We start from the raw sequence: 26360 nt of genomic DNA, 5'->3' as shown, positions 1-26360 counted from the left end.
AAACAGTACCTGTGAACTTTGTTCCACTTAACAATGCCAGGTTTAATAATATCATATAACTGAAAGATGATCAAGCCATCAGCAAGATCTGAATAAAGCCAATTTACATATGGCATTACACCCATGGAATTCATCCAATTTCTGTATGCTGTAATAAAAATAACAGATCTTGAATAACAGCAGAATAATCATACAAACAGGACTTACATGCAAAATCTTACAGTATGTTTAGTAACAACTACAGGTCTACAAATGCATTTTTATCTATATAAAAGTCAGGTTTGCCTGACTTTCATTAGCAAAACATAAACTATCATTAAATTGTATTCTATAATTATATTATAAAATATTATAGCATGTGTACTCCTTCTATGAATCATGAGACCTTGCCGATGGTCAGGGGGGCTTGAGTGCTCAGTGAAACAGAGTAGCTGGACCGAAGGTGCAACCATATTGGAGAGGTGTCTGCTGAGAGCCAGACTAAAGAATGATTCCTGAAAGAGGGCGGCAGCTCTTTCAGTAGTTGTTAAGGGCGTAGGTCAGGAGGACTTAAACACTCAACACTTTAACACTCAATCTTCCAAGTACTGCACAGCTGAAAGCAATGGAAAATTACAGCTGTTTTTTTTTTCTCAAGAAAATGTAGCTCTCTGCATTTTCATGTAACAAAGATGGAGGCACCTTCTTTGGTAAAATATTCCAGAGGTAAACTAGTAAACTAGACCCCTGTACGTATCTCTGGGTGGGGACTACTAAGGAAGGGGTCACCAGAAAATTAAAAAATAACATTCTACGAGTTGAAGCGTGGAATGTTAGAAGTCTAAAAAAGGTTGGTAGGTTAGAAAACTTAAAGAGGGAAATGGATAGGTTAAATGTAGATGTAGTACAAATTAGTGAGGTTTCGTAGGAAGAGGAAAACAACTTTTGGTCAGGTGATTTTAGAATAATTACCTCAGCTTCAAATAAAGGTACGCAGAAGTAGGTTTTGTAATGAACAAGAAGAAAGGGAAGAGAGTAGAGTATTTTAAAATGCATAGCGATAGAATCATTCTAATAAGGATAAAATCAAAACCTAAGCCGACAATTGTTAATACATGCCTACAAGTGCCCATGATGATGAGCTAGAGTATGTAACGAAGAAATCGATGAAGCAATTAAACACATAAAAGGGGATGAAAATGTAATAATATTTGGAGATTGGAATGCAAGCAGTAAAAAGGTAAGGAAGGAAATATTGTGGGTGAATACAGGCTGGGCAAAAGGAATGAAAGAGAGGACCGACTCATTGAGTTTTCCACAAAGTTTGATTAGTAACTGCCAACACCCAGTTTAAAAATAATAATAGAAGAATATATATATGGAAAAAGCCAGGTGATAGTGCAAGGTATCAGATAGATTATATAATGGTTAAACAAAGATTTAGAAATCAACTCATCAACTGCAAAGCTTATCCTCAAGCAGACATTGATAGCGACCATAATTTAGTGATAATGAAATATAGTTGGGGTTTAAAAACCTGAAGAAAAGGTGTCAGATGAATCTATGGAATTTAGAGAAGCTTGAGGAAGAGGAGGTAAAGAAGATTTTTGAGGAGGACATCGCAAGAGGTCTGAGTAAAAAAGGTAAGGTAGAAAATATAGAAGAATGGAAGAATGTTAAAAAGGAAATTCTTAAATCAGCAGAAGCAAACTTCGGCAGAACAAAGAGAATTGGTAGAAAACCTTGGATTTCAGATAATATATTGCAGCTGATGGATGAATATAGAAAATATAAGAATGCTAGTGAAGAAAGTACAAGGAACTATCAACAATTAAGAAATACTATAAACAGGAAGTGCAAACTAGCAAAACAAGAGTGAATTAAAGAAAAGTGTTCAGAAGTGGAAAGAGAAATGAACATTGATAAAATAGCAGAGCATATAGGAAAGTTAAAGAAAATTTTGGGATACATAAATTAAAATCTAATAATGTGTTAAACAAAGATGGTACACCGATATATGAAAAACGAAAGGCAAAGTTGTTAGGTGGGTGGAATATATTGAAGAGTTATACAGAAGAAATGAATTAGAAAATTATAGGGGAAGTCGAAGAGGATGAAAGGGAAGAAACAATACTGAGATCTGAATTTAAGAGCGCATTAAAAGATTTGAATGGCAGAAAGGCTCCTGGAATAGATGGAATACCTGTACAATTACTGTGCAGTGCAGGTGAGGAAGCGATTGATAGATTAAACAAACTGGTGTGTAATATTTATGAAAAATGGGAAGTTCCGTCAGACTTCAAAAAGAATGTTATTGTCATGATACCAAAGAAAGCAGGAGCAGATAAATGTGAATAATACAGAACAATTAGCTTAACTACTCATGTATCAGAAATCTTAACTAGAATTCTATATAGAAAAATTGAGAGGAGAGTGGAAGAAGTGTTAGGAGATCAATTTGGTTTCAGGAAAATTATAGGGACAAAGGAAGCAGTTTTAGCACTCAGATTAATAGTAGAAGGAAGATTAATGAAAAACAAACCGACATACTTGGCATTTATAAACTCAGGAAAGGCATTTGATAATGTAGACTGGAATAAAATGTTCAGCATCTTAAAAAATTTAGGGTTCAAGTATAGAGATAGAAGAAAAATTGCTAACATTTACAGGAACCAAACTGCAACAGTAATAGCACAGGTGAACTGAGCTTTCAGTCACAAATATAATTTGCTTATATCAAAAATTAATTTAAACGTCAGGGAAACATTTTTGAAAGTATATGTTTGGAGTGTAGCTTTATATGGAAGTGAAACTTGGACAATCAGAGTACCTGAGAAGAAAAGATTAGAAGCTTTTGAAATGTGGTGCTATAGGAGAATGTTAAAAATCAGATGGGTGGATAAAGTGACAAATGAAGAGGTGTTGTGGCAAATTGATGAAGAGAGAAGCATTTGGAAAAATATTGTTAAAAGAAGAGACAGACTTATAGGCCACATACTAAGGCATCCTGGAATAGTCGCTTTAATATTGGAAGGACAGGTAGAAGGAAAAAATTGTGTAGGCAGGCCACGTTTGGAATATGTAAAACAAATTGTTAGTGATGTAGGATGTAGGGGGTATACCGAAATGAAATGACTGGCACTAGATAGGGAATCTTGGACAGCTGCATCACACAAGTCAAAAGACTGAGGACAAAAAAAAAAGAGCATGGGTAAAATTCTGATGCAATGCTGTTAGTAATTTTGTTGAAGATCAATGAAATAAAAAACTACATTTGAATAAGCTATTAAGATAGACATACACCTATGTATTTTAGTATGGAAGTACAGCAGGCATGTATGATCTTTATTTTACTAAAAAAAAGGCCAACATGGATTAAATTTCATTCAAACGCAAAAACTCACATCAGGAAGCACACACTGTCACAAAATTACGCTGAACTCAAATACTTGTACTTTGAAAATAATCACGTAAAACCACAAAATCATCAAAATGATAAGTATACAAATATGAAATATTAGTAAGCTACCTCAATAAACAGTTGACACAAAAGGACAACAGCAATTTTATCTAAATGTACAGTAAATTTGTATATAGAAAATATTAAAAAACTCATTTATATATATTAACTAAATGTGCGTTTCAGCTGGTAAACAAGTTATCATTAGTATATGCTAGGGAGTTGTAAAGGTAAATATAATATAAACTAACCATAAAAGTAATACAAAAGAAAAATTGAAACTGAAAAAACAAACTAATAATTAACAAGTAAAAAAGCAATTTTTTTTCTATTTTAAGTACCACTTTAATAAATTTTTTAATCATGTGTAATATACTATATTACCATTCTTTTGACGCAAGAAGTTCAAGTGTTTAATTCTGTACTGAATATAATAAAAAAAAAAACTATTCAAAGGATCTTTGGTAAAGAAAATAGCATTCATTAGAATAAAACTTCACCTAAATTAATGTATCATTCTACAAGGAAAAATACCTAAAAACTAGAGTTATTGTAATTAATATATTTTTACCTGCAACCAGTGGAAACATTTTAACAAACTACAAAAATGTCATGCCAACGTAAAACAACATGAATGTCAGACCCAAAAGTATTAACAGCCACAAACTTTTAAATGAGATTTTATGGTTGGGGACAACTACAAAAGTGGAATATTCATTAGTATGAAATATCAGTTAGTAAAATCAATTTTTGGCAAACGAAAAGTTTTAAAAATCTGAACTAATATTTAGAAATACATAAACTAAGGGCATTTTGTCTATAAACTAAAGGCAGGGCTGGCAAGTAAACTACCATAAAATACAGTTAATTTAGACCAGTAAAAAAAAAACCTAATTTGTAAACTTGAAATTAATGGAAGCAGGATATAAAACAAAGCCAGCTTATATAACATGAATCACTTCTCTGATCCCAATAATTATAACACAGGAGAGATAATTAGACTGATGCAACTTCAAATTCTACTCACCAAATGTTTTTCATTTTACTTACTTTTTTCTTCACGTGTCTCCTCCAAATTCTCAAGACCTTCAATCTCACCTTCAGGCTGATCAAGACCAGGATGATTATTAAACAAATTAGCTACAAAAGCAAGGTTCAACTTGTAAATTCCATTGACAACATCATTAGGGGTAACAAAACTACGGCAACCAAGCTTTCCAGCTTGTTGGAGCATCAGTTCAGCTCTCTTCAGAAGGTCAGGCTCCTAAAATTAAAAAAAAAAAAACAATCCCAAGCAAATTATAATAACAATAATGCAAAAGAGTTTGTTTTTATGTACCAAATAAAACAAACCATAAAACTAATGACTGTGACTTATAACAATCATTGTAGCAAATAAAACAACAATTAGATCAAGCAACAAACTACTCTATCGCAATATTCAACAAAGACTAAAATATAAAATAAATGGTAACAAAATAGTTATATTATACACATAAAACCATTCTAAGTTTTCAATCTAGGCCAAAAGTATAATGGCAGCAAAACAAGATACAAAAAAAAAATTATTTATTTACTGCATCACATATATAAACGCTTTGACATGTACCATAAAGGAACAAGCTGAGTAAAGATCCAAAGCCTAAGGCAAGTAATTTACAAAGGACTGGTCAGTAATGGTATCTGAATAAAGGGAAGTTATAAAAATAAACCACTTAAATCAATATCTATATTTTAACTTGTACTTGTACCATTAAAAAAACATATTTTTATTAATTAAAACAACTACTTAGAATAACAGCCATTTGTTTAACTTCTTCTTTTTTATAATTTAATAATATTATTAGGTTATAATATAAAACCAAATTTTTTAATTTATTACTGGAAGGAATTAATGTTTAATTATAAATTAATCCTAATTCTAGAGTAAACTATGTCAACAGGTAATATAATTTTCTTTTATGCGATGACATGATTATTTAATTTATATAAACAGCAATTGGTGTTAACCCAGACTATATTTGTCCTGGATAAACTAAAACAGGTAGATTATATTATGAATTTTCATTCCATAAGTCTCAATAGGCATGCGATTCCCAATAATTAAACATATAATTTACCTTTGCACATATATCCATATAATTATAGTTTTGCAGGTAATTCACAGAATTTTTTCGTGATTGCTTTGTACGGCAATGAAAAAATGTGATATTTATAAATATGTTAAACAAGCATGGCACTGTTTAAGAGAAGTTTTTAAAATCACATGATAAAAATGTACGGTTTGGCAAGAAAGTGCTGATAACTTTGAGTAAAGAAGTTTGACAACTGGTACTACTGATGATCCTGATAAGGGTATATGATTACTGATAAAGGGTACATGGGATAACATGATTGAAGGTAGATGAAGCTAAGCATGCTTTAGACATGGCTTTTATTATATGCTGAAAATCATGATTTTTATCCATCACAGACAATATTTATCAAAAATTGCTGACTTTTGTGAGGCATACTGACATTTTTCAATGTCAGGACTTAATCAATTAATAACCAGAAAAATTGGTGGTTTTTGCCTATCCAAAAAAAAAGAATGAGAATTTTGATGCATAAAGTATATAAGTGAATGGGGCACCAAGCACTGCAATGTGTTGAGTGCTATAAAAGAAAAAAACTTAAAATCATCCAAAACTTAAAAAAAAAAAAAAAAAAAAAAACACTATAAAATACGTATATTATAATCAGTTATTAAAAATTTGTTTTATTTTTTCTCAGGAATAGTCTGTATGGCTATGCTATGCATTATTAGTATATACAACTGTATTATTATGATTCAAGGGTTAAACACAAAGCGATTTGTACTCAATTATAGTTAATTTTATCAATAAACCTGGAAAAATATCTTTAACACATTTTTAATTTATTTAATCAATTTTTGCAGACAAGTCAACTTATAGAGGCTGATACAAAAATTATTGGGTTTGACATTTTTATATAAGCAACACTCTATTGAATAATATCTGACAAGCACTAGTGAATATACATATTCAAAGAATAACTTATCATATACAGTTATATAGAATTAGCTGTTTAACTATAGCTACTGTTAGTAACACTTATTTATCCACACTGTGCCAGATGTGGAAAATATTGACTACAAATACGGGGTTAATACTGTATTTAAAAATGGACAAAAACATGAGCAAAAGATGGCCATGCAGAAAACATACCTATGCTTACTTAAAAACCAATGTAACTCAGTGACTTTCAAATTTATCAACAATAATTTTTACTTCACCTTATTATAATGCAAAAATTTAAGTGTTGGGGAGTTCATGTAACAAATAAAAATATTTTTAAATTATTATAAATTATAATCAAATCACTTTCAAATTAATGGAACTATTCTTTCAAACACCATTCACATTTAATTACACCTTGCTCAGTAGTTTCCAATAACATTATTGTAGTACAGGCCTTCTTAGGTATGTAATCAAATAATATATTACATCTGGGTTATGTTACTTCATTTAATACAGCAGTTTTATTAAGTTAAATTTATTTAGTAAGTTTATAGTCAATTATCAAATTTATTTAGTTTATAAATTTCATACAGTATAAATGTGATGAGATCATGGTTTTTATGTTCTGTGTGTAAATACCAACATTGAGATTAATGTCTACACATGTTACATCACCTAATTCACACACTTTTTCAACCCACAACAATACTGAAGTACTCAATACAATACAATATCTGGTACAGGTTAACGGCTACACATCCACACTTAGGACAACTTGCAACATAAACTACTGAACAAAGTCTAAAATGTACATACTAATAAAAATTACATAACAATAACACAAAGCAGTTACATAAAACTGGCAACATTTTCATTCATGCGGTTGCTTTCAAATAACATTAAAAAATAGATCCTACAACAAACTAACACATGCGCACACACACAAGCAATATACAAATTAAATTTCAGTAATTACACTAAATTGGACTAACTGAATGCACATTTACCAACAATTAAAGGAACACATATAGACACAAGGACACAATAACAGAATCGAAATCTGTAAATCACCCCACACAGAAATAGGACAAACACATAAGGTGAATAACCACACTATGTAACTTTTAAACAAGCGCATTACAAATAACACATTAATCTAAACGCACTTGAATATGAAATTTATGAAAATACTAAATTTGTAAATATTCTAAATCAACAACTAACACACAGCCCAAATATACTATTCAATTACATGATACTACAACTATAAGAATGAACTCCCACAGTTGAAAACTGTTTTTACTGTGCATAACGTCACTCACTGACAACTGCTAACCTGCGTGATGTAATATACTCACAGTTTATAAGTTAGTACTTTAGCATGAATCACCATCATGATCTGTGTTTTTCTAAGTGTGATTTACTTACTGTCTTTTTATTCTCATTTTAGCAAGTGTATTTTAACATAAAAATGAGTCTCTTACCCTTTCAAAAAGGAATACTTTTAAGTGTCAATTCACTAAGAATGTTATTTGAAGATACGCAAACTAAATACAAAATTAGCTACCTGATAATGAACAGGCTAAATCAGGACATCCTGGAGGGGTTTTTTAGCATCATGAGATACAGCGAAGGACTATACGGTCATCCTTCACTGCTAAAATTAAAATACAAATTAAAAAATTTCATTATTGGAAGAGATCACAGAGTTTAATCTTCAGCAGCAAACATAGAAGATAAAACAGAAGCAGTAAAATCATAGTTACTGAAAATACTTTGCATTGTATTACATCCCTGCTCCATGAGAATGAAAACTCAAATGATGAAACGACGATAACCATAAATATATTTAGTGATTTAACTGATGTCGTGAAGGTTAATGAAAAGTACAAGGTTATCACCAAAATCATATATGAGGGGTTAGAAAGTGCTGACGAATTCATTGTGAACAAATTTAAAAATAAATATCTGGAATTGGGCGCAGTTACTTCCAATTTGTGGAAAAATACCTACGTCAGCAGTTGTCAGAGGGGTTGTTATACAAACCATCTATGGATTTTGTACAAAATTTTTCAAAATTGTGGAACATATTTCAAAGAACAAACTTGGCGCATAAAGAAAATTTTATCAAATATCTACTTAAAGAATCACAAGACATTAATGTCCCAGAATACATAAAAATATTTTTTCTTTAGAACTGAAATATTTTTTTTCTATTAAGAAACGTAATAGCAACATAGCCGATGGTAAATCATGGAAAAGAAAACTTCTGAAAGACCGTTATTTAACTTCAAAAGACTGCTATTCATCTAACAAATATCTAATCTTTTCGGCATTTACTCTTAATGTAAATTAGTTTTCATTTATGTATTTTTTAACATTTCAATTATGCTATTGAACTCTTGATGAAAGAAATTGTGATTAGTGATAATGAAAACATGATCATAGCAAATGGTGAAAAAATATATAAAATATAGCAGACAAAGTGTAGGCCTACTCATAACTAAATGAGATGTGCACTTTATTTGTTTTCCCATGGATATTTTCAAGAGTAATCATTCATCATCGTTTTTGTAAATAATCAACTTCATATAATACAAATAATATGTAGTAATAATAACAATAATAATAATAAAACAATATAAATGTAGGATAATGATAACGTGTTTTGTCCATTTCTTTTGAGCCTAGGCCTGTTAATAGATTTCATCCTATCTACCATATTTATTCAAGTACCCCCCGCCCTTCGATTTTCCGGACCAAAAATCTAAAAAAAAATCAAGCATATACTGGTATTTTGAAGTACAACAGATATGTTAAAAAAATACGTAAATACAAAAATATCCAGAAAGTAAAGCATTTATTCATTCATTTAAATTACAATATTAATATTACATTAATAATTAATTACTGTAAGTAATAGTTTAGTTCAGAATCAGTAGCCCAGTAAAACAGACCCACCGGGTTGGTCTAGTGGTGAACGCGTCTTCCCAAATCAGCTGATTTGGAAGTCGAGAGTTCCAGCGTTCAAGTCCCAGTAAAGCCAGCTATTTTTACATGGACTTGAATACTAGATCGTGGATACCGGTGTTCTTTGGTGGTTGGGTTTCAATTAACCACACATCTCAGGTATGGTCGAACTGAGAATGTACAAGACTACACTTCATTTACACTCATACATATCATCCTCATTCATCCTCTGAAGTATTATCTAAACGGTAGTTACCGGAGGCTAAACAGGGTAAAAGAAAGAAAGGCCAGTAAAACAAACCCACCGGGTTGGTCTAGTGGTGAACGCATCTTCCCAAATCAGCTGATTTGGAAGTCGAGAGTTCCAGCGTTCAAGTTCTAGTAAAGCCAGCTATTTTTACACGGACTTGAATACTAGATCGTGGACACCGGTGTTCTTTGGTAGTTGGGTTTCAATTAACCACACATCTCAGGTATGGTCGAACTGAGAATGTACAAGACTACACTTCATTCACACTCATACATATCATCCTCATTCATCCTCTGAAGTATTACCTAAATGGTAGTTACAGGAGGCTAAACAAGAAAAAGAAAGGCCAGTAAAACAAAAAGAAAGTATCATGCTAAAAAGGTTCATTTCAATACACTTTTTAATATGGGATTTTATTTTTAATTAATCACTGTCACTGTCAATGTCTGTAGAAGAGTTACCGATAGTCTCCACGTCACTCTGCCAAAGGTAATCGTCTTAACTACCATCAAGTTCCTTAGATATTCTGCATTTTTTTAAACTTTTCCTTACTAATTCCGTGGAAATACCTTCCCAAGCATCTTTTATCCAAACACAAATCCGGTTAAAATCTGGGCGTTTGATTCTTCCTAGGCATGAGAAAGAAATTTTCATCAGCCATCCATTTACTGAACAGTTGTTTTAATGCAGATTTGAACAGTTTATTAATGCAGACATCTAGTGGTTGCAATAGAAATGTCAATCCACCTGGAATTATTACTTGGTCTGTAATACCCTTTTTTAAAATGTCTTTCACTTTATTAGTCGTATGCCCCCAATAACTATCCATTACTAGCATACCAGTATTATTTTTATTACGTAAATTTCCTGATCACTTTTGCCATACACACCTGATCCAATCTAAAATTAAGGTTTCTCATCCATCCAACCTGATTCCTGTGCTCTGATAATAACTCCATTTACCTGTACGGTAGGAAGAGTTTTTCTTTTAAAAACAATGTACGAAGGTAATTTTGATTCATCAGAAGTATTGCAAAGCATAACACTGCACCTTTGTTTTTCATTACCACCAGTGCGAATCGTAACATTTTTTTTCACCTTTTTTGTTTACGGTTTTGTCAAATGGCATTTCAAAATATATGGGGGTTTGATCAGCGTTACCTATTTGAGAAGGCAAATAGCCTTTATCTTTACTAAGCTTTATTATGTATTTCTGAAAATGTAATATTTTTTGTTCATAAGCGTCTGGAAGTCGTTGAGAAATGGTCGTCTTTGTCTTCTTGACAAATCATTTCGTGCAAAAAATTGTGTTGATTCATCCACGGCTTGCTTTAAAATCAATTTTATTCAATGATTTAGTGATTTCACGAGCATATGATTGACACATTTCTGTTGTAACAGCATAACCGCATTTCCTTCTTTCCATAACGAAGTCATACAATTTTTTTTCTTCGATGTCTGTGTATTTTGGTTTTAAGCCACAAAAAGCCCTTTTATTATCAGTGCCTTTCACCAAAAGTTGTTTCTTCTTACGCCAGTCTCGAATGCAGCTTTCATCTACGTCAAATTTTCTTCCTGCCGCCCGATTTCCAATTTTTTCAGCCTCTTCTATAATGCACAGTTTTTCATTTACTGTAAAAGATCGTAGACGCTGTCCTTTTGTACTCATTTTAATGCCGTAATTAAAATAAATCACCGCATCAAACTTTACATGATAACTAAATAGATAAAATACACTTAACTATCCACATATACAAATAGTACAATGACTATGGTGAATAGACAGGATTACAATGGGTAACTGATACTGTAACTGTAGTGTCATTAGAACCGGATGCAACCTATACTGAATGAACCAGTTTTATAAAAATACTGTAACTTCGTTCCTATCGATAATATGAACAGGATGTTAATAATTAAGGATGTATTCTGTATAAGCGGCATCCGGTATTGATAAACAAAAGCCTAATGTAACTACATTTATGTGATTGAATTTAGGAACTTCTAAGAAAACGTTTACTTTAGATAAATTATCCTGGCTAAAGGCTATGTTTCAAGTAAGCCCCGCACCCTTATTTTTTTTCTCTCCAATTCCAAGAAAAAAAGTGCATGGGGTACTCAAATAAATACGGTAATTAAAAAGGGTCGACATTGCAAATTATTGTCATATAAAAACATAACTTTAACAAAAATACACACAAGCTGTAACACATTATAACTATCTGACAATACAAGCAGTAGTCAATCTTCGCCTGGTAACAAGTTGTCAGGGAATGATGCCAAGTGTGGGAGTGAGACAGAGCTACAAATGCGCAAGAGACTACCTGTAGTCATAGTGTCATGATTCAATTATATACTTAAAGTTTCCAAACAATTTTTAGACAAGCGCCATTAATAGAACTGCTGGAAACTTTGCTGAGGAAAATGATGATAATTAGCTCCAAATGCCCTATGGAAAAATAATTTCATTAATTTGAAAGTTGAGTGATTGATAAATGTTAACAAATTTTTAATCTAACTTATTTTTTAACTCATCAAATATTGACATGCTGTTCAGTGAATAAAAATGGTGAGTTACTTTAAAATAATTTAAAAAACTAATTAAAATTTTAAATTAAAGACTTTTTTTAAACGTTGGCCAGTTGCAATATTATAATTTTAAAAAATTCAAGTTTTAATGAAAGGAAATATGAGTTTAAGTACAAAAAAAAATTTTAGTAGCAAATTAAAACAATTTAAAATAATGTCAAAAGGATAATAAACTTTTGGCATATGATATCACAACCAAGTTGTACTCTGCATTAAATGTCATAAATGTTTTATTTTCTGCAGTTATTAGCCTGCAATTAACAAATCATACAGATTAAGATCATAAATAATCACTAGTTATCAGTTTGTATCAACAGGTAATGAATCCAGAAGAATACATAGAAAAACTTACCATCAAAGCCTCCATTGTAACATCTTTGTCTTGTGGTGCGATTTGTCTCAGTAAGTGAGAATAGACTTCAGAATCAACAATATCATTCTGAAAGTTTGCACATCGCCTAGAAACAGAAACGATAAACATTTTTTAGATGAATGTAAGATAATCACTGATGGAGAGACGCATAGAATGTAAGAAGAGTGGAAACAGTTCAATACTGCAAACAGTGACTAGGCAATAAAAAAAATGCAAGTGTATACAGCTATAAAAACTATTTCATACAAGCTTGAAATTGTCTGGCATCTTGAATCTTAATTTAACTCTTTAAATAGCAAGGTGGTTATGCAGGCATGATTTTTATGTAAAATTCAGCCACAAAAACTATGGTGAAACCAGTTTTTTAATGATTACTCATGCTTTTGAGATAACAGCAACCAAATCTGATAAAATCCAAAAAAATAAACTAAAAACAAGTAGGAATTTTATTGCATCTCACTTTCAGAACGTATTTAATAATATAACTGTAGTAATTTCTGCTGCAAAACTATTGAAACTGTTTAACATATTCATTAATATAGCAACAGCACACACAATTACAGGTACTCCACATTATTTTGAGATTAAACAACATGTTGCTGTAGATCAACAGTTACTTATTTTAAGGAACACAAAAAAAAACAATCAACTTTTCAAAATTTAAAGATTTATATAAATGTTTTCATCTGCAAATCATATAATAAAATAAATTTTAAAAACTCCCATTTGTGTAATAAATATTCAAAATGCTTCCTTTTTGCCACTTGCTACAGTAATAATCTCATGCCAGAACCACTTAGAAATTGTTTCTTGCTGGATGATACACAAGCAGATTTGTCAACTACATTTCTTCTCACATCTTTAATTGTTGCAAGCTTGGATTTTTACAATATGTTTCAGGTAACCCCAAAAGAACTAATGCAGTTGAGATAGATCTAGAAACCATACAGGGTAACCTGCCTGCTCTATTGCAATAGAGTTATCTCTATTGCTTCACTATGGAAAATGTAATATTTAAAACTTGTGACACAAGCAGACCATAATGAGATGGTGCATCATCACCTTGTTGAAATGATTAAATTACATAATTTTTTATTGAACATTTTTCTAGATGGCTGATAGAACCCAACCAACTGGCAAGTCACAATAAGAAATATGGCCATTTAAAAAGCTTAATATAAAATGTAAATTCATCTGAAAGTATGACTGAATTTAAAATATCAGCTTCTGCACTAAATGTTTACATCATATCACAATGCTTGACCAAGTGATAAATTATCACACTCTGAAAGGTTGTTGCACAAATTGTATTTTGAAAGCGTATAACTTTTTATTAAAAAAAAAAAATAACTTATTTATGTATGTTTATTCAACTTCATAACTCAGGCATAGTTAAACTACAGTTAGGAAATTTAAACCACAGTTTTTTTATTAAGAAGATTGAATATATATTTTCTTTAATTGGGTGAGAGGGTGGGAAGATAGGTAGGTGAGTTTTACTCACCAAATATATATTTTAAATTATCAGCACTACATTCATCATAACACATTATTGGGTTTGTAATACTGCCTTCTCCATATGCATGCTTAGAACTGACACTACTATGGTCACGTTATCAAAGTTTGACCATAATAGCGTCAATTTTCTTGTTTCTGTTTCAGCGTGATCGTGCCTGCTCCAATAGCCAGTATGCACCAAGAAGAAACAAAGAGCAGTGATCCAATTTCTCTATCTGAAGGTCTGCCAGGGAGCCGAAATTCATTCGAGGCTTTCAACACAATATGGGGACAGTGCTCTACCAAATAATGGAGACAGTGCTCTACCTCTCTTGGGAACACAAGAGAGGATCAAGAATTTTAAAAGTACCTGGACAAGCACAATTCAAAAATTGGAAGCAGGATGCTTATTAACCTCTACTGCTGACAGGAAGATTCAGCAAGCTCATGAAATTGTATTGGCAATGGTATGGTGATTTACCATTGACAACATAGTGTACAAATCAACCGTATAATATACAATGACTTGCTGGCCAATAATTTGAAGCCTGCAGCAGTTTGTACCAACCAAATGCCCGAGGCCTATCATAAAAGAAAGTGCTCTTGTTGCTTGATAATCTATGCCCTCACACAGCAGCCCTGACCACTGAAACCATTTCCCCTTGAAACCTTTTTGGTTTCAAGGTGGTGGAACACCTTGCCTACAGCCCAGATCTTACCCCTTCCAACTATCATCTCTTTCAGCTCCTTAATGATGCTTTATGAGATCATCAATTTTCTGTGGACAAAGAAGTGAGGGAAGCAGTGCATAAATGGTTGGGTGACCAACCTTGGGTGACCAACCAAAATCCTTCTTCTGATGCTTGTGGACTCCTGACTGAAGTTCATCAAAAAGGAAGATTATCTGGATAACTTTCATGAATATTTAACTCAAACGTTCGTATAAATAAATTAAAAATATAATGTGCAGATAACTTTTTACTTTCCCGCATACATAGGTGTGTATTAAATCTAAAACGGGGTTAGACTGTTACAAATTTTACCTGCATGTGTTTTTAGCTATCAAAATAACATAACAGTATAAACGGTGTAAAGTAATACCATTGAAACTTTTTGATAAGAATTAACTAGATTACATTTATATTATTAATATTAATTAATTTATATAATATACAGAAGCATAATGTTCAACAAATTAATATTAACTTAACAGAACACCTTTCATAGTTCACTAACAGACATTTAAACATACACTAATAACATTATATTTAATATCTCTTTCTTTAATTGTGATACTTTTTATATAATTAAAGCAATCACTTAAAAGGACTGTATACAAAGAGAAGGACAGAGGTGTGCATGCCTTTCTCTCAATAAAAACAAATTAATTAAACTAAACATTTTTTAATAAACAAAAATTTTTAAAGAGTAAATTTGAACTTTTATCTATTTCCATCACGTAAATAATCAGCAATTTATTTTATTGCTATAAAATTTTAATTTTACATAAATTACATTATATATCTTTAGGACCTAGCTTTTTATAGGTTCCCAATTATAGGCTTTTTACATTACTTTGGATTTTAATAACTGTGCATAATTATGAGTCCACAAAATATAATTTTATGGAATACTAAAGAAAATCAATAGTCTTGAATAATCCACATATAACTGTTTTTGAATTTTCACTTTTTTTTTAAACTGTTTTTGAATAACTAGAGATCTTGATCTTGGAATTATACATTTTAAAAACACTACATACATTTATTTAGAATGAACATTTTTAACAAAAACAGTATAGCTACTGTGATTGTAATTAAGTTAAATTGAATAAGTGAGCTCGTACCATATGGTCTTGTTGTTGTGTTGCTCAGCGATAAGTGTTTTTGTCTGGTTTTTATGGCTCTTTCTTGTAAACAGACGACAGATATTGTTAGGTGAATGTTCACTGGATGTGTTTTGAAATTTTTATGATTTTTGGTTAACGGACAGATTTTTTATTGTGATTTTTGTCGTTTCGACCTTACTGTCACAGGCAACAAGAATTATAGTGGGCAACTCTTTGTCGTGCATGATTATTTGGTTATCTCTAGCCGATAACAGATAACAACATATCAGTAGGCGGTAATATAATTAATGCAATTACTATTAACAATAATAGACTTATATCAGTAACTTGAAGTTATTTAAAATAAAATAATTAGAAATAGCATTTCTGATATTATACGAACATGTGTGTATATACGAACATGTGGGGTGTTATAGAGCTTGTTTTAGGGCCCTGAATATACTGGTAGTGATAAAAGTGTGTAGATTATTATTGATCTGACAAACGGTATAGCCACAAGATGGACAAAAATCCGTTTCACCCCACTAGGAAGCTGGAGCAGTCGCTGGTGAGGATGGGTCGCTCTCTCCAAAGCTCCACCTCATCCCTGAAAAAGGAGATAGAAGTTGCTGGCTTGACCATAGCTGCTACAACAAAGTTGAGAACTTCTCCGGCAACCAAGCACTTTTGTGTCGCTTATTCAGATGAGGAAGAGTGTTCTGACCGCAACCTGGAGACTCTCATAGCTAGGCTGGAGGTATTGAGTAATGATTTAAGTCTTATAGACCGCAGTACGAAGTGTGAGATTAAGCTTCTCAATAAAGATCTAACTATACAGGCTTCGGAATTTAGAGATCTATGCAAGTTATCTCCATTGACTGATAAGATAACAATGGCAACACAAACACAGGTGTTTAGAGAGTCGGATTTGGCGGATAAATTGGAAGATGGCATCTATGACAAGGAATTTCTTCACTTGGTCAACCGGTGTTGGCCCTCAGAATTATTGGCCACTACTGAAGTCATCAATCAGGCGCCTGCTACTGATGAGCGGGAGCTTCTTGTGGATTTGATGGGCCGGACTGATCAAGGCTTGCATGATCAGTCCAGAGTTCTGTACCAGAATTCAGTACCAGAGTTCTCTGGTAGCCCCCTTGGCTTCCTCCTTGTTCCAAGAAGGTAGGGCTAAGCGAGGACAACTGACCCAGGATAAGACAGAGAGGTCTGTATTCCTAGGCGAATAATCAACCCTGGTTGGCAGCACAACATATATGGTTTTACATGACCTCCAGAAAGGAAGATAGGGTCTGTATGGCTTACTGCCTGAAGGCATACCACCTTGTTCTCAATGAAGCGAGTGACCCGGTTTTCAATTTTTCTGGTGACATGGTCAGACACTCATCCGGAGACTCTTGGCCTACCTCAGTAGGGGCAGGGCAAAACCAATTAGAATTTCCCTGGACAGTTCTCTAGCTAGGAGTAAAACCACCTCCAGTCTGGTATATCAAGATACCAAAACAATCATCGTGAGGTCTTCAGGCAAGTCATATGTCGACTTGCTTAAGTCGATAAAGGACCGAGTATCAGTTAACGAAGCCACTGATGTCTTGTCATTTAGGTCTGGCAATTATAATGAATTGATGATAAAGTGAAAAACATTAAGGCAGCAGAAATCTCTAAGTCCGTATTACAGACCAACGCTAATGATTTTCAGATCAACCTCTAATTGAAGGCTAACAGCTGTACTGTATTACACCTGAGTGATGTCACTGAAAGTGTTGGGGCCTACTTTAGCCGACAGGAGGAGTTTAGGCTGACTTCTCTTTGTCCCGCCTTCAGGTCCACACAAAAAGCTACATTAATTATGTTGTGCTGGGCAGCCAAGAAGCTAACCAAAAACAGGGTTTGAGTCGGATGGGTGCAGTGCCATGCTGTTGTTTGGGACGCTGAAAGAAGATGATACAAATGTTGGACAGGTTGGCCACATGACATCGAATTGCACGGGTGTTGATTGCACAGCCCTGTGCTTTAATTGTGATAAGCCGGGGCATAGAATGAAACAGTGTGGGGAAAAGTCCAGTTGCGTGCTGTGTGGCTCGGTGGACCACTGGTTGTTAAGTAGAGCTTGTCCAACATGGAAATGAAGATTCTCCAGTTGAACACCAATAGGTGCAGTCAGGCAGTCGATAATTGCTGGCAAGTGGCCCTCCAGCATGGAGCTGATATGATTGCCATTTCCGAACCAAATAAGAAATCGATCGTGGGCGACAGGTGGCTTGCAGACACAGAATGTGACACCTGCCTTGGTTTCCCCATTGCTGGTATACCACTGGTCATTTCTGGGCATGGTCTGGAATACGTCTGGGAGGATGTGATGGTTTTCTTCTGCTACCACTCCCCCAGCACCGACTTACAGGTATATGTAGATTTCTTGGACAATCTATTTAACCGTATTGAAAGGTTTCAAGGTCAAAGAATCTTGGTTTTGGGGATTTTAATGCTAAATTCCCTGCCTTTGCTAGTGTCCAGTGGAATGAACACAGTAATTATCTTGGGGATTTTATCAATGCGTTGGACTTGATATGTATCAATAACGATAATCCCATCTTTCAAAGGGGTGACTCTAGATCATGTTTTGATTTGACATTCATGAGCTCTCCATATGTTGGCTCACTGATCTCATGGCGAGTCTTGGAAGAAGAAAATCTGAGCGATCATTCTCTCACTCTGATAGAAATTGCGGTTGCAGTCCGATAACAACGGCTGTTTAAGAGGGTATCCAGGTCTGGATGTGCTAGGCTGAGGGTGTACTTGGTCTGACTTATCCTGAAGGGGTCTCAACTGTTGCATATGCTGATGATTTAGCTCTCGTAGTAGTTGTCAGGAGTGAAAAAGTTGTTATCTTGAAAGTGAATCGTTCAATAGGCATTGTTGATGAGTGGTTGACTAAGCAGGGTTTGAGTTTATCTCCATGCAAAACTAAAGCAGTAGTCTTGGCTGGAAGGAGGTGGCTAAAACCTATGCGTTTCGAGGTGAAGGGGCACTTTATAGTTCTGGACAATGAAGTTAACTACTTGATTTTCTGAATCGACCGTAAACGCTGATTTTCTGCACATGTCAGCCAGGTTGCGAAGAAGGCTGAGAAGACCATCCGGGCTCTGAGTAGGTTACTCACAAACATGGGTGTCCCTGAATCTTCCAGGCACAAGATATACGTACATGTAGTTAACTCTATAATTCTTTATGGGATTCCTGTGCAGAAAAAAGCCATGAGTTCAAAGGGAGAAATGTACACACACTGAAGGGTTTACAAAGGCGTATGGCCCTAAAAGCATGCTTCGTGTACAGGACTGTCTTGGCTGAGGCTGTCTTTGTTATAGCAGGAATGCCAGCAGCCAAATTGCTTGCTAAAATGAGATGCACAACCTATTCAGGTATGAACAAAAGTGAGGCGTATGACCTTTTGTTAGAGCAATGGCAGGTCCGTTGGAGTGAAGCTTGTCCATTGGACTAGACACTTGATCAATGAGGTTAAGCTGTGGGTTCTGATGGCATTTGGTGAGGTTGGTTATGAGCTCACACAGTTTCTGACAGGTCACGGCTGTTTTCGTCAATATCTCCACAAGTTTAAGAGAGTGCATGATAACACGTGTCCATATTGCGGAAACCAGAATGACGTGTAACAAGTTGTATTCCACTGTTTATGTTGGGAACCTTTGTGGCATAATTAAAAACATCTGAATCCTCTCCACCAGAGAATATAAGAGAAGTTGCTTTATAATGAGGAACCATGGGATTCCATCTCTTATATGATCACCCGTATTATTTAGGAGTAAGAAGTTAGATGTGAGGACAGAATAGCCTGAGAAAGTCCTAAGTATTCCAGCTGCTAGGTGAAGAATTAGGCCGTAGAGCAAGGGCGGACAAACAGCCTCCTGCATAGCCGTAGTTTGTTCGTGCTTGCGTGGATGGGCTATGGTGATGATGCATGAGGACACTCGAACCTCTGAGCCTGAAGGCACCTGTGACTGAGAGTGCTACATTGTGGTCAGGTCCTGGTGGGGAGAAGTGATAAGATAGGAGTTTTAGTCTGTAGGGTGTATGTATACGAATGCTCTTAACATCTAGCAGAACTTGTGCGAGTCCAACACTGCCCCATTTATGGGATGTGCGTAATGGCATTTCTCAGACTCCACATTAAAAAAAAAAAAAAAAGTAATTTTAGTTAAGTGCCATAAACATAAGGCTTGTAGGTAATCTTGCACAAAATATAAGCTACCAACAGAGCTGCACAGCCAACCTAAAAAATAATAAGCATCCAATTCTGGACTTACCTAGACTTGGCCTCAATGATCTTTAACCAGATATTTAAATGAGGCTAGGAGTATAAAACTAAGGAATGAAATAGTTTCCCAGTGTCTTCTTTAAACAGCTAAATTAAATACACCACTACTTCAATTCACTGAGTTCAACAAAGATGATAATATTCAGTTCTACAACTGACATCTTCATTCTGTTCATTACTATTTGGGGCTATCTATACAGTTATCATTACTCTAAGAGAAATCAACTTCAGCTGCTAGCTCTTTTACCTCAAGTACTTCACACGCACCACTGGTATAGAAACATATGGTGTAAAACAATTCAAGTCCCACTTTATTAAGAAATAATGCATTAACACTGTTTTAACTCTGTAAGAAAATCTAATTTAAAGAAAATTAAATGAGTTAATTTTACTTTACATCTTAAAATTTTATAAAAACAAAGATAGACATTCGAAAATTATTAAATCAATCTTCAATCTTCTACTTACTGCTAATCAAAATAAATTAAAAAATTAATCTTTTCAGATGGCAGTATATTTGACATTGCTCTTCTTCATATGGAATTTCACATTACGAACATGCCCTAGTTTGCATAACATGAGTCATGCATCAATATCTAGGTCCACCCTTGACTAAAAAATAACAAAACAATTACTCTGCAAAACTCTCATCATTACAAATAATTTAATATCAATAAAGTGATCAAGAATATATGAAAATACCTAGGTATTCCTGCACGTTCCAAATGATGGTTAACCCAACGCAGTAATATTGCCTCTGGTGAAAGTTTCATCAGATCTTCAATCTTCTCCCCATGTGATAATAATGTTGCCAATCCAGGACAATTCTCTAGAGTTATTTGATTGAATAACCCTATCTGCAAAATCAAAACAAAACTTGAGAACAGCTCTTTTAAAAACTTTTCTAAAAAATTTGAAATTATTTTATTAACTTTTGATAGTTCTAAAGTTAGAGGAACTATTCCTCTAACATCCATATCAGAGGAAGTATTCAAAATGCTGTCCTACACTGTGTAGGATACTTTGTGCTTGTTACAGTATTTAACCACCAAATCACACATATTTTTTAACATAGTTTTATCGCAATTAAAAAACTAACTGAGTTTTCAATCAATAACTAAAGGTTAGTCAGGTTATTTGGATTTGAAAAAATATCACATTTTGACAATTTTCCAAAATGAAAACAATTGTTCCTATTCAATTGAAATTAAACTTTCCAAATTTAAAAATCTAATTTTCATATTATCTTTCCAACAAAGAATACTTACAATGCACATATAAAAATTAACTGAATAATAATTATATCAGCTGATTACTATCAACTACAGAAATAGAATTTTCCACTTGTTACATATTTTAAATGTGTACAAGGGCAGTTTGGAAAATAACCTCTGTTATACCGTATATATTTATTTATATATAGTGTTATTTAAAATACCTTACACTGTTGTAAAGGGATTATGAAAATCAAAGAGAAATTCAAGAAAAATATACGGGAAAGCTAAACTTGATTCTGTAAATAAGTGTTTTTTTTCTATCTTTCCATGCAAGTCAGAACTACACTCTCCTTCACACTAAATGGTGATACACCTAGGCCTTTCAAAATTTCTCCTTTCACCTAAACAGAATTTCAAATAAAATTTCAGCAGCTACCTCTTGTATCATGATAATTGAGGCTTATCTACTTCTTACTCTTTATTATCACAGTTCAATTCATATAACCATCATTCTGATTTTCACTGAATGGCAGGTGTATGGTGTGAGAGCTAGAACAGTTGTAATTATTATGTTTGGAGGTACCCTTTACTAGGTTATAAAAATAAATGTAAAGATTTTGTATGTCACAGGCCATGTTGCAATATGGTAGTACTGATACAGGATAAAAGCAGTAGGCTACTGGTCATGTTGGACTACAAAACTACAGAAACTGCACATTATTTTAATTAATAACGCTACAAATCATTAACAAAAAAATCCCTTTCGGCATGTCAGAAGGTGGAGGTAGAGTTCACCAGTGCTAAGTAGGTGATAAAAAAGATTTGCATCTTGAAGTTAAGAAATGGTACCCATTACAATAGGTAGCTTTCTTATGATATCTACCTAAAAGGAATCACCATTAATTTAACTGACCCTTTGTTATTTTAATTACATCATCAATCAATTTTACAATGTAATTTTTTTAAAAAGAATTGCTATTCATTAACACTACCAGCTATTTAATATTCATCTTTACCACAATTGTAAGGTGACTATCATGCAAACTATCATTTGTGATTTGAAATGTTTAAATGTTCAACAATTAACCAACTATAATAAATAAATAAATAAATTGTATCTAATAGTCTATGATCTTGAATTTTTGTGTGTATATGTGTGTAAATATATATCATTATAACCTTCTGTCTGCATTTATTTTAAAGAAAAATTTACTTAAAAAATAAGCATGTAACCTTTAAATTGGCTATGGTGTGTTTATTATTAACTAGATGTTCTGCAACACTGACTAATTTGCAAAAATAGTAATACTGCATCATAAAGTTACCTTATGACCATGGTAAAAGTGAAAAATAAAAAAAATTGACAATGTTTAATGAAAATTTTAACTCAGAAATTTGTATCTGAAACTTAACTGAGGATGTAAAGAAAATTCTTAAAAAGGACTTTCAAGGAGTAATTTGACATTAATAAATTATTTACTATACTAAAATATTTTTATATACTATTCAAATATTCTTCTAGTTATCTTAATACGACAAAGTAGACCCCAGTATAGAGAGTAAGCTATAAGAGCCTGATACTAAAATTTATATTTTATATAAATAAGATACACTGTTATAAAAATAACAAGAAATATATAAATTTTACTTAAAAATTTAATACAAGCTATCAACAATTTATTTAGTCTATCAATTTTACACACACGCGCGCATGCATGTGCACACACACATACACACACGTGTATATATAAATATTTATGTTATGACTGAATTTTATTTTCAAACTTGATAACTTAATCTAAGGAAGAATATCTCATGACGAAACAAAAAAAATCTCAGGATATGTTCTCCAGGTAAAAATACAGAAAAATTCTGATATAAGTACAGGTTTGAAAACAATGTTTTTAGTCACATCTAGCAAAAAACTTTGCCCGATTTCTGCTCTAAGAGCAAAATTCTTGAGACACAAATATGGAAAAATTCTATTTTTATGAAACTTTCGATTTTAAGGACTATTATTTTACTGATGATATTTAATTCACTCTTTTTTTTCTTTTATTTATTTTGAATAGATAATTTTTGGAGCATGCTTACTACAGACCATAACTGATTCACCTCATACAAGTTAAACTTTCAGACAAATTATTAAAACCTTTTTGAATGAGTCTTAGATGACCATTTCTGGTTTACACTTCAAACAATAAAATTTATTTACAATTTATAAAAATAATAAAAACAAAACATACTTTAACATTTATGATTTTATTTTAACAAATTAACTATATGTTAAAAATAAACTTACTTTTTACAGAACGTCAGTTTTGTTTTAAACTGAATAGACACTTCTGTTTGTATATAATATAGTTTTATAATAACAGTACGTACATAAATAAATTATATTTTCTCCAAAAGGAAGTATAATTTAGTTAATAAAGTTTAATTATCACGTTTAGCGTAAATGTAAAAACCACAAAATTAAATGTTAATATAACGTATTAATATAAAACCTACTTCCTCTCTTAATGTGATTTATAATAAACCATAAACTATAAATCACATCTTAGTATTCAACTGCTATGATTTATTAAACATGAATTCCTTGAATTATATCAAATTGTTCATGGCAATCAGTAAATAAATCAAAACTGCAAATAAAAGCCAGTTTTTCGAAAAGGATACAGTGCAATAGAGATTAGTTGACTTTACAATTATGATAATTTAAAAACAATATTTTGGTGATAACATGTTCTAGTAAATAAACTGAATACATGTTCTAATAAGTAAACTGAATAAATTATAATTAAAATACATAATAATAAAAGAAAATATTACTGTATTATAAAAGCGTTACTTTCCCTGCAATCACAACGTAAATACTAAAACATATAAGACCTAAAGAAATTATTCCAAGTCTTTTTTTTAAATTGTCTAGTTTGCTCTGCTTTGCCAGCAATTTTATTTATTTGTTAAGCACCATTTTGTAAAACTTTACATCATACACGAGAATGTTAGTTGTTTTTATAATTATCTTAATATGCTACTCTTTTTCAGTATGTTCTATAGTATTTGTAAACATTTTCAATATTGTTCATGACTGATAAGGACAGTGTGTAATGAAGTCACAAATCATCCTTATCCCTAATGTTGTTGACCCGGCATCAACCTGATCGATGCTAAAAATCATTTAAAGGTTTATTTTACTAGCATTTCTTTTTTTTAATATATATTTATTTTTCTAACAGTGCTACAATTAACAAATATTATGAAGTATAGCAACATAAAATTAATTTTTAACAATAATTTGAAATTTAATTCAAACTAAGTCAAGGGAGAACATAAAAAAGTGAACCCTATAAATCCAAACCACACAAATCAAAACCAGGCATCTCTGCATATCGTTTTCAATAAAGTTATTTTTAATCTATAACATTGTAATTTGTATATCTATTTTTAAATGATAGTTAAAGTTAGTTATCTGTAGCAGTTTTTGCTAAATATAATTAAATATGGCATTAACTAAAACAAAAAAATCACAAAAAGCAAATTTTCTACATACAGTTCGGAAAAGGTTAAATAGAATATGCATACTCTAATGATTTGCCAGAGTAATCCAAGAACAAGGTGAGGTTTGCCCTTTGCCAGATTGTGTGCATCAATGTTGACAATGTTACAACCGATTGACTGACTAGAATTTAAAGCCAATGTTAGATTCTCCAACTTTGTGTAAAGAGTCAAATTTTTCTTGTTAATTGCACGTTCATCTATAGTATCTGGACACGAATGGTTTATCACCTTACTGAAACATTAAAATTCAACATATTTTATTTTTGCTAACTAATACTTGTAAATTGCAAAAATTCAAAAGAATTGTACAAAACTGTCTGTACATGAACACAGAACAAGCAATATTTTTAAACATAACTAAGTTTATTACAAATAATCATAACTGAACATCAGAATTCCAATGAATATGAAGCAAACAATGAAATCAATTAACTTAACCAGTTAATAACATTCTCACGACTCATAAAGTAAAGCTGTGCAGTCCCTTTTCATATAATGTTTATAAAAAATACTAACTTTAATAACACCCAAAAAATAAGGAAATACAATTATTTTTAAGTAGTTATTATGTAATTACTTATATAATATACAAAATAATAATTTAAAAAAATGAGATTTAAGAATACCTCTACTACATGAAAAATTGCTTTTATAAATAAAAATGTGAAAACACTAAACAGACTAATGGCTCTTCATGAAACCACCAAGCTTCCCAAGGCCAAGTTTCTTTGTGTATGTACAATTTATTATTATGTCTATTATTAATCAAAATCTTTAATACATCTATCTTAGCTTAATTCAATCAAGAGCTGAAGGCAGCCTCCATTTTACATGCAGGTACAGTATACTATATTTATCTGTTAGACATAAAAATAGAAATTCTAACAGTTTAAATTTTAGATATTTATCAAATTTTTTGAATCTAAGCGGCTTGGAGATAATTTAAAATTTCAAAATGAAAAATGAATCATTAAAATTCATAGCTACACAACATTCAGGAATTTCTAGGCTATGATATATGGTTAATTAAACGCCAGAAACACACAGTAGCCAAGGACCAACGGTATCAAGGTAGTGACATTCAGTGTTCAAATGACTAGTTTGCCAGGCATAGATCTGCAATCCTAAAATAACGAAAAAGCACTAAACTGCATTTATCAAATATTTTTTATGTATAAAATCTATATGAACAACGCGAATTAATATACATATACAGTCATTACAACTGCTGAGGCCAACAGCTTCATAAATATACATTTGGACTAAAA

The 26360-nt window shown here is 32.3% G+C and overlaps 1 protein-coding gene across 2 annotated transcripts in view; it reads right to left on the bottom strand.

The window, feature by feature from the left end:
* Positions 1-26360, bottom strand: part of Fim (plastin-2 fimbrin) — a 98586-nt gene that overhangs the window by 8920 nt on the left and 63306 nt on the right. For both annotated transcript variants that reach the window (XM_075363286.1, XM_075363287.1), the window contains exons 5-9: positions 25117-25324; positions 21014-21168; positions 12621-12726; positions 4490-4703; positions 10-148 (exon numbers count right to left, since the gene is read on the bottom strand). In XM_075363286.1, the coding sequence (XP_075219401.1) occupies positions 10-148; positions 4490-4703; positions 12621-12726; positions 21014-21168; positions 25117-25324 (822 nt within the window). The remainder of the gene's footprint in view (positions 1-9; positions 149-4489; positions 4704-12620; positions 12727-21013; positions 21169-25116; positions 25325-26360) is intronic.

Source organism: Lycorma delicatula, chromosome 4, assembly GCF_047948215.1.
Source record: "Lycorma delicatula isolate Av1 chromosome 4, ASM4794821v1, whole genome shotgun sequence".
Taxonomy (NCBI): domain Eukaryota; kingdom Metazoa; phylum Arthropoda; class Insecta; order Hemiptera; family Fulgoridae; genus Lycorma; species Lycorma delicatula.
Note: the sequence above shows the minus strand (reverse complement) of the source record. Positions and strands in the feature narration are given on the sequence as shown.